The sequence below is a fragment of the Carassius gibelio genome, chromosome B17 (assembly GCF_023724105.1).
Source record: "Carassius gibelio isolate Cgi1373 ecotype wild population from Czech Republic chromosome B17, carGib1.2-hapl.c, whole genome shotgun sequence".
In the NCBI taxonomy this organism is placed as follows: Eukaryota; Metazoa; Chordata; class Actinopteri; order Cypriniformes; family Cyprinidae; genus Carassius; species Carassius gibelio.
The window spans coordinates 8,130,030-8,142,729 of NC_068412.1; the positions used below are offsets into that span (position 1 = coordinate 8,130,030).

Below are 12,700 nucleotides of genomic sequence, written 5' to 3' on the forward strand. Positions count from 1 at the left end.
GACTATAAGTCACACTTTATTTCATAGTTTGGCTGTTCCTGCGACTTATAGTCAGATGCGACTTATTTATCAAAATTAATTTGACATGAATCAAGAGAAATGAACCAAGAGAAAACATTACCGTCTCCAGCCACGAGAGGGTGCTCTATGCTGCTCAGTGCTCCTGTAGCCTACACTGAAAACACAAGCGCCCTCTCACGGCTGTAAACGGTAATGTTTTATTTTGGTTCTAAATAAATGCGACTTATAGTCCAGTGCGACATATATGTTTTTTTCCTCATCATGACGTATTTTTGGATTGATGCGACTTATACTCAGGTGCGACTTATAGTCCGAAAAATACGGTAATTGAAAATCCAAAAGAACAGCATTTATTTGAAATAGTTATTTTGTAACAATAGAAAAGTCTTTACTGTCAGAGCTTACTGGGCTTTTAAGGCAGGGCTTAAAAAAATAAAACATTTTGATTCTGGTTCACGCCAAGCAGAATCAATATTTTAACATTTCTGTTTCTTCTGGATTATTTCCGTTCTGAAACTGGTTTGAGTAGAAATGGACACATTGTTTTCATTCAAATCAAAGCACAAACAACGTAGAAAACATATCCGTGTGGTGCAGCTGACACAGAACAACATACGCTGTTTCCGTTCAGTGGATACTCTCCAAAATGGCGCTAGGGTAAATTGTTGAATAAAGTCGTTATTTTCTTTTTCTTTTGTGTACAAAAAGTATTCTCGTAACTTCGTAATATTACGGTTGAAACCCTTAAGTCACATGGATTATTTTACAGATCTCCCTGCTGTGTTTCTGAACCTTGAAAGTTACCATCTTTACAAGCTAAAACGACTGGAATATGACTTTGATTTTTGGAAAGAATTTTAACACATTTATGTTTGTGTGTTACATTCACTGGATTGTAAGTGCAACTTTAAAAAAAAAAAAAAAAAATTATATAAATGTGTGTGTCTCTCTGTGCCTCTCTGCTCTCTCTCTGTGTCTCTGAGGCTTATGAAGTGGTTAAACTGGACTGGTGTGAATGTGTCACGTACCTTTCCGTCCCTGAGTCCAAGGCTTTGCATACAGGTCTGCCACGCTCAAACATGTCTCCGAAGGCATTGACAGAGGTCGTGGTTTACCTGTGTGCACCATTCATGTAAAACAGTCAAACTCAATGTAAAAGGACAAAAAAATAGTTCGATTTAAGCTACACTGCAATGATGAATGTGAATCTGAAACTTTTAAATCAGATTTTTTTTCTGAAAATGACAAACGACCTTGTGATGAGGATCTTCCTCTCGGACGCATCTGTACGTTGACCTCAAGTGGTTGAACAGACAGTTTGTCATAGTCTGCAATGGTGAAGCGCCGGCGGCTCTCCAGGTCCAGGAAGGAGTTTGGGGACTCCGATCCTTTAGGTCTGACATTAAGACTGGTACATGAGCTGTCCCGTACTTCCCTGTGGCAGAGGACAAAAGCTTATTGAATCAGCATGAATGATTAAAAAACATAGAATCACGTTTGAAGAAATAGTTCACCCAAAGATGAAAATCTTTTAACTTTAAGCCATCGCTTTTGGCCAAAATCCATTCAGAGTCCATATTTTTTAATGCTTCCTCCAGTGAAAAAGTCCATCCTCTGTTGTCCTCTCCCATCAAAATCCACCAATATATATTTTTTTAGAGCTGTTTTGGACCGTTTTTGTGTTAAATGATGCTAAATATGTGCATATTTCAGTAAAAAAAAAAATGTCATGGTTTCATTATAATGGACTTTTCCTTTGTTTTCATCAGTTTCCTGTTGTCCTTTGTTGTAATATCCCTCCATGTATCAATTGTCATTAGTTCCCTCAGTTTCCCTGTATTTAAGCTGCTCTAGTTCACTCTTCAGTTTTCGAGTACATACTGTTCCACCTGTTTGTTTCTTGTTTAACAAGTTGTTATCATCTTCTTTCATCTTCAGGCCTTCTGTGACAAGGACTCATCTGAACTTAAAAAACCTCTTAATGATGGATCTCTTGCTTAAACAGACACAGCTTTTCACTTCACAAACTGTTAACTGATGGACTGGAGCGGTGTGGATTATTGTGACATTTTTTATCATTCATTTTTGCAATGGAAAAGTGAGAATCCTATAAAAAAGTACCATGTTGGTACCATCTGACAGTCTGATAGTAACACCACTGTACTTAAATACATCCCATGAATGGAATATTTACAAGGTATTTCACTTCTACATGTTAGAAGAGAACACTCAACAGCATGGCTCCAGTCTCACCGTGGTGTGTAAGGCACTGATGGAGGTGGAGGGATGTACAGGTCCAGTATGGCTGGCTTGTCCTTCCTACTGCAGAGTTTGGCCGAATTGTCTGACTGACTCTTACTAGGAGACGTGGAGCTCTGTAGAACATGAGGAAAACCATTTGTACTTCATTCACCTTTTCAAAACATCTCTCAACAAATAAAAAGCCAAATATCACAAAATTGACTAAATGAAATTGATGTATTAACTATGTACAGGCCTATAACATAGATACAATTGTAATATAAATATTAAATAAATTGTTGTTTTTGATTAACAAATTCACAGTCTGAAAAAAAAAAAAAAACCTCAAGTTTTCATCTTGTAATGACTGTTAGAATTGACACACCTGAGGCACGGGTGGTTTCCAGCGCATGTTTTTGAGAGGTGCTGGGGTAAATCCTGAGGTTCCCGTGGGCCTTTTCTTTAAAAGAAGCACCACACTTTTAGGGTCCTCTCTCAGCTTGGCCACCAGGTTCTTCAGCTGCCAACCCACCTGGAGCAAACAAGCACAAGCCCTTAAATACTGCCCAAAAGCATTCTCTATAGACAGACACGGGCTCTTCAGATCATGCTTCCACAGTGAATGAGGTCCCAAACTAAATCTAAGGCAACACTGCACAAATACTTTTCATATATTACAATTCTAGAATGTACTGTGGATAAATTCATTCAAAATATCAGATGGAGTGGTGAACCATTGCATGAAATATATTCCATTCAATACCAAAATGTACAGATGAAGTACAACTGAAAGCGTATAACTAATGTAACACTGTTTAATACAAAGAAACTGTGTGCAGAAATACATACCACTGTCTGCTGATTGACTTGGATGACTTCATCTCCAGCATGGATCCTGCGTGTCATGTCTGCTGGGGACTAGAGGGGAAATTCTATCAGGTTTTGTTTTCTTGAAATATTGATGTGTCTGTCAAAACAATTTCAGCAATTTTCCAGCCTCCCACACTAAAAGAACAATGTCTGAAAAAATCTCAAAATAACTAAATAAATAACTCTAAATAACTAGGGAATCAACAATTATATCTTTACATATAGAACTATACAGGAATCCATGTTTATTCGTCCCAAGTGTGATTACCATAGCCGCAGCATTAACTAATTGCTCAAAAAGACTGATGAACTGAGGAGTTACCAGTGCGATTCGGTCTGATACATCTTTCTGATGAATCTTTCATGAACTGACAGAGATCAGGCTACTGAACCAACAGAACTCACTTAACTGCAAGTTTCACGTCCCTGCATCATTATCTCAAAATTGCCATGATGCTTCTACCCTGCCATTAAAAAAGCCGAAGAACTCTCTTTATCCATATACTGTACCTTAATGCCATGCCTTTGGTGTATCTTGAGATTAGCTAGGAAACTTCATTTGGATTTTCATTGGTGGAAACAATTCATAGTTACCAATTTGGTCTAGTTACATGATATTAAATTCTTATTTAATGAACTGTCACATAAAAGTTGTACTGTTGGACCGATTATGAGAATGGATATCATTAACTGCAGACTTGCGTTGAAAGCTGAAACAGCCTAAAATTCAGTATAACAGCAGTGCGTGTGTTATATTGCTGTAATAAAAATTTGGAATGTTTTTGTTTTTATAATTGAAAAATAAACAATACAATTACAAGCAAGCGTGATGAACAAACTGTGATTAATCACCAACTGGTTTGGGGTGGATGAATCATCTCTGGACTCGTGGGAATGTAGTTCCAGAGAAGTGTTATGCAATTTTGACACCATTGTCTGAAATGTCTGCTGTTAAAAACTGACTAAACCTGTTCAAAGGTTGTGGACCCCTGGGACCACAAATACTTCCACTTTGTTATTTTAATTAAAAAAAAAAAAAAAAAAAAAAAAAAAAAAAATATATATATATATATATATATATATATATATATATATATATATATATATATATATATATATATATATATATATATATACTGTAAGAATTAACATCTTCACAATCAAGATCTACTATTTATGATGGCTAACATATAGATCAGTATGCAGTCTACATCTATGTGTACAGTACAAAGACTGTACAGGATTTGAATAACTGAAAATACAATGAACCAGTGTGTTAACCTTTTTTTAAGATTTATTTTTTGTTGTTTTTAGTCTTTATTTGGATGGGACAGTGAATTGACAGGAAGTGGAGTGGGAGAGAGAGGGCGTTACGATCAGAAAAATTTCAGCACAATGGCGTTATATGTCAGGACGCTGCTACGAGGCTATCGGTGCTGACACACATTCACCGTTGAATACCACACAATGTGTAGTATGCTTGAGATTCCCATGCACAGCTGACAGCAAATGTGACAAACACTAAATCTGAATACTGACAATCATTAAGCAATATCACAAGCAAGAAAGTTGTTGTACAAAATAACAGAAGCATCATCTTTACATGCTATTTAATGTTTTAGATGCATTATTTAGAACTGTTCAGTCCGTAAACATAATTTAGTTTATTTAGACTGAACATGACGTGCACACAGAGGCTAAATTTAACTCGGCCATTGGCATCAAAAAGCGAAATGTGATGAATCAAAGGCTTTCGTCATTGAAGCCCTTACTCACATGTTCAGTGGTGCCGGTGATGACATGAAGCCCATCGTAGGTGGATTTTATGTACATGCCCTGAGTAACAGGAAGACAGAGAGAAAAATCATGAAAACAACAGAAAAAATATATGTCTGATTCATATTCTGTGTTCTGATTTCATCTTCTGAGTCTGACAGAGTCTGGTTTAATATAGCAGGTCTTGTAATCACTGGGGCTGAGGTCAACCAGGAACACCATCTTGGGTAATACTGGTAGACCATTTTGGATAAAAATCTGCTATCAGGTTCCAAAAACCTGCTTAATTACTTTGCAGAATTTACCCCCCCCCCCAATTAAAATTTTGTCATAATTCATTCATCCGCAAGTCATTCCACACCCTTTTAACTTTCTTCATTCCATGAAGCACAAACAATTTTAAAGGAAATCCATGCAATTACAATCAATACAGACTGGAACTTGAATGCAAATTTGATTGATCAATCAAGCATTTAAAACATGAAATAAAAGAAATGGAAGAATATATTATGGGGTTTAAATTGCATACGTGTTATGATATTATTATTATTTTTTCTCTCCAGTGAAGATATCCAATATGAATATAAATAATAATTCTCACCAATCCCTCTCCTGGTTTGATGTTGGTCAGCTGAACTTCCTCCAGACATGCTGACTGGCTCATGAGAGGATCAGAGGTGGTTCTCACAGTCTGGTCACAAATACTGTTCAGTACCTTTGACTGCAATTTAGAAAAAGAGTGTTTAGAAAAATTGTGTTGGATGGATGAACAACATCTCCAAAGACATGTATCTGGACATGTCAACTAGCAGTCATTAGAGTATTAATAGACTGTCTATTTAATATCTGCTAACAATTTATTTTTATGGTTTCCCAACCAACCTATTTATTTAGTTTTTAAAAACTATTGGAACACCCATCCTCCTCCAAAACCCACCCTTTTCCACTTTACTCTTCCGAACCACCCAATTACAGCTTGTCATTACCAACAGTAGACTGGTGGAGTATATTTCTGCTCATGCAAGCATCCCATCAGCTGAAAAAGCAATGCTATGGATAAATGTCAATAAAAACAAATGCTCTACGGTGGTGTTCCAGAGTCTAGTGGACTAACACATTGACTATACCAATAATGTAAGCACTTATTTTAATCTGATCTAGTGCTTGCATAAACAAAGTGAATGCTATTTAAGCTTTGATTTAATTTCCCACTCAGTGCATGAGAACAGGAGTGTAAAGAAAATTAACAGTAACATTCTGGATGAAACACTGGAGAGAGCAGCAAGTGCCCATGATTTACTTTGACTTATGAACGGGTTACTGCTAGAATTGTTTCAACATTAAACCTAGGTTGTACTGAAAAGTTCAATGAAGTTCAGCCAGGTGCAACATAATATACAACGTAATTGTATTACAACGAAATATACAAATCATCTACATTGGTCTTGTATTGCAGACGGCCTACTACTAGACTACTACTACATACTAGAAACTTCTTACGAAAAGGCTGCCTTTATTTCTGTCGTGATTGCTTGACAATGAAGAAGATAAATGATAGAACCCAACCCATTCCCGCTTTGCGTTGTGATTTTGTCAACCCATTATTCCTACACTTAACGTGTCCATGCATGTAATTTCCAAACTTCCTTCACCCTGCCTAATGCCCAGTACTTGCTCACATATCTGTACTGCACAAAACAATTTTTATATCCATTGCTGGGCCTATTGATAATATTCCATCAGTGAAAATTATAGCCAGTAATGTATTATGTATTCTGTAATGTATTCTGAATACTTTATAATTACTCAGATAATTTTTGGCCTAAATTGTTTACTACATATATTTGAGTATGATAAAATGCATTTTGATATAAAAATACAAAGAGACAAAAAAAAGTACATATACACACACAGTCCTCATTAAAAAAAAATAAGTGAAAGAAATAAATAACGTATGAAAAATTTGTATAAAATGAGTATTAAAAAGTAATCCTGGAAAATGCAAAATACTTACAACATCCAAAATCTTCTCTTCCATGTCATAGATAGTGCAGTCCTGTGCAAGAAAGAAAGAAAAAGTGCAGAACATTGAAACCTCAGATTTAGGGATGATGTATAATTACAGAGCTTGACACAACAACAGTGAATGACCTCCAGCCTAAAATAAACAGCTTTCAACCTTGAATTACATCTCCATGTCCAGTCCAAGACAAGATAATTACACAAGACATTGTGGGAGTACACCAAAGTGAGGAAGAGGAGGACATGGAAAACCAGCATCTGGTGCATTAAGGCTATAATGGAAAGAAGGTTTCAATAAAGGCATTTTGATGTCATATATTTTAAAGGAATGTCCTAAAGATTTCATATACTGAGCTGAAATTAAAAGTACACTGAATAGGAACAGTCCTGATCTAAAGAAGCTTAATGGTTTAAATATTCGAAGGTTGCTGAACATTTGCTATGCCAGCTTTGAAGGAACAGTTTATCCAATGATAATCAACACTTAGTACACTTAGGACTACATCAAATATGGTGACACACATCAGCTAGAGTGCAAACCTCATTGGATTTCATGTCATGTGAGTTTGTATCACCATATTTGATGTAGATTGTATTTTCATTAACATTTTATTGTATACTCAAAGTGACTTGGGTCTAAAGTCTAATGCAATAGTTCATACATTTATCATCATAATTTGGAGCTTCACGTGACTAGGAGTGAGACAGAAATATCAGAAGCACTGAATGGTTTTCTAAACACATACATTAGCCTAAAGGCCCATTCACACCAAGAATTGAGAGTTTCATAGTATCCCAACTACCATAGACAGCCAAGAGCTCTGAAACCCCAGCCATGAAGTTACAATTCTACGGAATATTCCATTTACCAAACAAGAATCTCTACTGAGCTGTCAAACTGTCAAATTCTCATTAAAAAAACTCTTAGACCACTGTCTGAAAACACAAAAACAAGTTCTTGGAAGAAATGTGGAATGTCCACAATGTGACAGAACTGAACTGCCTCTGACCAATGTTAATCAGTCAATGCCAAAAACTTCTCATATGAACTATACTAAAATATACTATTTAACCATCCAAACATCTTTGAATACTAGCCAAGAATTTGACAGGAGAAAGTATACGAGAATATATACTGTATATAAAACTAACATCCTAACACCATGCATTGCTTCAACCATCTTGAAGACTATCTGAATATGGCAGATATGAAAGCATGTAACCACAAGCCATGAAGATAGCATGAAGGAATGCTGGAGGCCAACTTTAAAAGAGCATCCTGGCTTGTTTAATGATGCTGTAAACTCAAAACCTGTGACTGATGTCCGGGGGTTTGCTTATTACTGTTTGAACTAAACCCCCCAAAGCAAACACTGCAAGACAACATATGGTTAGATAACTAGCTGCAGTTTCCAGCTTTCCAGCCCCACTGGGAAACGCATGAGAGCTTTACAATAAACATGCATGCTCAGCGAGTCTATATTATTTAAAGGATCGGTCATTGTACTGACCTGTTGCACTGTAGTGGTCAGTTCCAGACACAATTGAATGATTTTGTTCTTGGTGGTGGTGAAATCACTGATCCCTGTCAATGGAGTTCTGCAGACAGAGGAAACAAATGTCAAAAGACCTTACAATATTCACACTGTATAGAAGATCAAATGAATACCAGGACAGGACAACAAACTCTTTGTGAAGGGTTTTCTGATGAGGCCTACAATAGCAAAGAACTTTATTTCCATCACCGTGTGCCTGGAGTTTCTGTGTCTGTGGTCATAAAAACTGCAGCTGGAATTAAACATGCTACTATGTCAACTCCCTATGAAACCGTTAAGCACAGTCAGTTTCCATTTCTTTCTTTCCCATACAGAACAAAACAATTGCACCACGTAACTTAAGAATATACCCATTTACATAAAAGGGGAAAAATATAATCCAAAAAGAATTAAGATACTACACTTTATTGTTCCCTTGGTATCCATTTCTGTGTCATTGCACCAGGGAGCTCCACACACACCGAAATCTCAATGGACTGAATAATGCTACGGATATGTTGATTTGGCTCCAAGCCGCAATTTTTATTTCTCCCATTTATAAATATTTACAAGTGGACAGCCCATGTTATACAGTCTCTGGTCAACCCTTTAGGAATTGTGTAAGAATCATTTGTGTGGTTTGTGGAGTAGCTGCCTTGCTGATTTTTCAGATTTGTGTATTAAACAAAGACTATTGGAGTATGATTTACAAGAAAAATACTATTTTAGTCTTCAACATTTCTTACTTGCCTTATAATTCCTTGTAATTATATGAGAATTTACTAGCAGTTTCTGAGTGTACATTATTTCGAAGCAAAAACTGAAACAGCTTTTGTGCTCACAAAAATCTCTCCTTCATGAAAAAGATGTGGTTAGCTGTGCACAGAGGGTTAGGAAAGAAAGGCGGATTGTATCTGGTTTCAACTGTCTGCCCTGTCTGGAAAAATTTAAGTGCAGTGAAATATATGACCTTACAGTGGGTTAACATCAGCTTTAAGAGTTAAAACCCCTTATAAATCATCCATGTGCAACACACCATAACCCTTTAACATGCTATACGTCCCCATGAATAAAGAAGCAACAGAGACAGAAATACGCAATACAGAAATATGTAAAGAAACGATGCATAAGGATGTTTGTACCTGTCCAGCCATGCCAGGAGGCTTTTGGCTGCTCCAATAAGTTCAACCACAGAGGACAGGAATTCATTTGGGAGCTTGCTAGACGTGTTGCTTTCATACGTAGGGCTCTTCCTTCGTTCTGATGTTGCAATGTGAAGGGTGTTGGTCACAGCTCTCATCTTTAGCAGCAGGTTCTTCAAGTTATCTGTCTCCACACCATAGTTCTGTGGAAGACGTAGAATTATACATTTTGTGTCAATTATTTATTACTGTAAATCCAAAGGATACTTTCATTTTTACATATATACGCTAGGGTATAAATACGGTGCGTGTGATGTAAATGTCACCATCACCACAGTAAAAGCAAAACAAAAATCGCAACATGGTTTAGTATTATTATCAAAATGAAAAGGCTATGATTTAAATACAAAGCACTCCAGCGGGTGGCCTGGGCAGGGCAAGGAACATCAACAAGGATGCCTCTCACCCTAACCATTGACTTTTAACCCTCCTTCCATCCGGCAGGCTTTACAGGAGCCTACGCTCACGCACTAGTAGGCTCAGGAAGAGCTTCTTCCCCGAGGACGTGACCCTTCTGACCTCCACACCACCAATCTAACCAGCACCTGCTCTCTTACTGCACTGGTCGCTGTTTTATAAGTAACTGTTTTAAATAACCAGTTTTAAATTAAAATCGATAGCATTCCAGTGGACAGAGATCTCATAAAATTAGCACATTAGCACATTCGTTATCTGGCTCTACTGAACAAATTTTCCTCCCGCCTTTATTTAAGACCAGCCTTTATTTGTCCGTGTTGACCACACCCCCAGCCACTATATGTGGCCCGGCATTTATTTGACTACCGTTTTTTATTTTAGGAATTACGGTATATATATATATATACACATATATATATATATATATATATATATATATATATATACACACATATATATATATATATATATATATATATATATATATATATATATATATATATATATATATATAAAAATCTCATGTGTCCTCAGAAGGTGTCTGTGAAGTGTCAGTTCAAAATACACCACTGATTATTTATATAATTTTGAAAATACCTATTGAGAGTGGAAGCAGAAACATACTCTTAAGGGGTCATATGATGCGATTTCAAGTTTTCCTTTCTCAATGGAGTCTAACAAGCTGCATACAGAAGATCTTTAAAGTTGCAAAGACTAGTGTCAAATTCTCAAACCCAAAAAGATATTCTTTATAAAAGTTAAGACTCGTCCACACCTTCCTAAAACGGCGTTTTGTATTGGCTTCCAAAAGAGGACACAACTAGAAATCAGTGGTTAAGTTGTATTTACAACACTGTTCAAGAAAAGGTTTAACCCTAATATTCAGATGTGTGCAGCACATTTTATGGTGGACTGTTTCTTGATCCTGGGAGAGAAGACTACAATGCTGGCTGTTCTGTTTCACAGTCTGTAGGTACGTTTAAATATGTAAAGGATTTGCCATTGATGATTCAAACGCGAGTTTTGAGCAGTGTGTACTGTAGAGTAGTGCTTGTTGTTTGTCGTTTCTCCGAAACACAAATGCAGATATAGTTTTATGTTTATGCAGCATGATGCAACTCAACGTGTAAAAAACAGTATAAGTCATTATAATCCATAATTATGTCCCCACTGGATGCAACAATTGCCTCGTTTATAATGGGCTTTATTGTAATTGTCTTGTCACGCCGGAGTTCTGACCAGAACACACATCACAGTATGGCAAGGGGCGTAACATCTTTATTACACACTTTGAGGCATTTGGCCAATCACAACGCACTGGATATATGGCCAATCAGAGCACACCTCACTTTTCAGAATGATGAGTTTTGTAAAGAACGACGCATTTCAGAAAGACAAGGCATAGAGGACAAACAATAATGTACAGTATGTAGAAAATAATGTGTTTGTTTTTTAAACCGCATAAACACATTTCATTACATCAAATAAGCAAAATAATGTTCTTTTTTGCAACATCATATGACTCCTTTAAATGCAAATGAGCTGCTGCTCCCCACCCCCTTTTCCAGAATAGGACTGTGCCTTTACAGTTTGTATCTCAGATATTCTGCTAAACAAAAAACATCTGTTTGGGTTTGACTATCATGAATTTTAAACCCTATAAGTTTAAACTACTGATACAGGGTTTTCTAAGCTCACACATCCGAATCTCAGATGTGCCTTAAAAATTTTTGCACTATTAACTAGTTTGTCCACAAGATAGCAATACTTGCCGGGCCTTTGTTTTATAGTATTCATATAAGTATCATTTTTTAAATATTACTGTTATTGTGTCATGAAATGTAATTTGAAAAGTATTTCAGGTTTAAAACTCAAATCTGCTGCTGTTTATTTACGAAGACAGCGCCTATTTAAAAATGTGTTTTGCCGAACTCGGAGACGGTGAGCTCCACGCGATCAGCGGGAGCTTAGTGCTCATGTATCCGCCAAGAGCAGTCTCAACTCGGCTAGTCCTTCTGACATTTGCCGCTGGCTCTGATGACTCTTTAGTGGTTAAACATAAAATATAATTCGTTTTGGGTAAATATAGCAGATAATATTTGGTCTTTATTCAATTTATCTATATGTTAAAATGAAAATAAAAAAGGCAATTTATATAATATTTTGTTTCATTGTAATGGCTGTATATATACACATTTCCCTAAACTAAATACATTTCTGCAGCTATTATGTTTAAATGAAAACTAAAGGAGGCAGCGGTATTTGATAACCTATTTCGTTTTATTGTTAATATACAGTGATGAAAATTGCAGTAGCCATGGTCAGCTGAATGATGTTATCAAGTACACTGCTGTTTGCAGAATTACCGGTGTATTTGCCTAATTGTCACGTACTTTAGACCGTGGTGGAAACGCAGAAAGCAACAGGTCTGGGGGGAAATTAATTCCTGGGGAAAAAGTTCCTGGTACAATTGTTCCGGGTAATTTTGGTGGAAACGCGGCATAACAGAATGCATATTCAATATAAAAAAATGGATGACAAGTATTTTATTACTGCTAAATACTGAAAAAAAAAAACAGTAAAAAACTTGATGGCTGCTCTGTCAATTCTTCGTCA

At 36.4% G+C, this 12,700-nt stretch overlaps 1 protein-coding gene across 4 annotated transcripts in view; it reads right to left on the reverse strand.

Annotated features, from left to right (window-relative positions):
* LOC127976487 (connector enhancer of kinase suppressor of ras 3) overlaps positions 1-12,700 on the reverse strand; it is a 66,945-nt gene that overhangs the window by 32,313 nt on the left and 21,932 nt on the right. For all 4 annotated transcript variants that reach the window (XM_052580932.1, XM_052580931.1, XM_052580933.1 and 1 more), the window contains exons 3-12: positions 9,608-9,810; positions 8,442-8,529; positions 6,923-6,964; positions 5,510-5,629; positions 4,909-4,968; positions 3,112-3,180; positions 2,648-2,794; positions 2,275-2,396; positions 1,275-1,456; positions 1,050-1,136 (exon numbers count right to left, since the gene is read on the reverse strand). In XM_052580932.1, the coding sequence (XP_052436892.1) occupies positions 1,050-1,136; positions 1,275-1,456; positions 2,275-2,396; positions 2,648-2,794; positions 3,112-3,180; positions 4,909-4,968; positions 5,510-5,629; positions 6,923-6,964; positions 8,442-8,529; positions 9,608-9,810 (1,120 nt within the window). The remainder of the gene's footprint in view (positions 1-1,049; positions 1,137-1,274; positions 1,457-2,274; positions 2,397-2,647; positions 2,795-3,111; positions 3,181-4,908; positions 4,969-5,509; positions 5,630-6,922; positions 6,965-8,441; positions 8,530-9,607; positions 9,811-12,700) is intronic.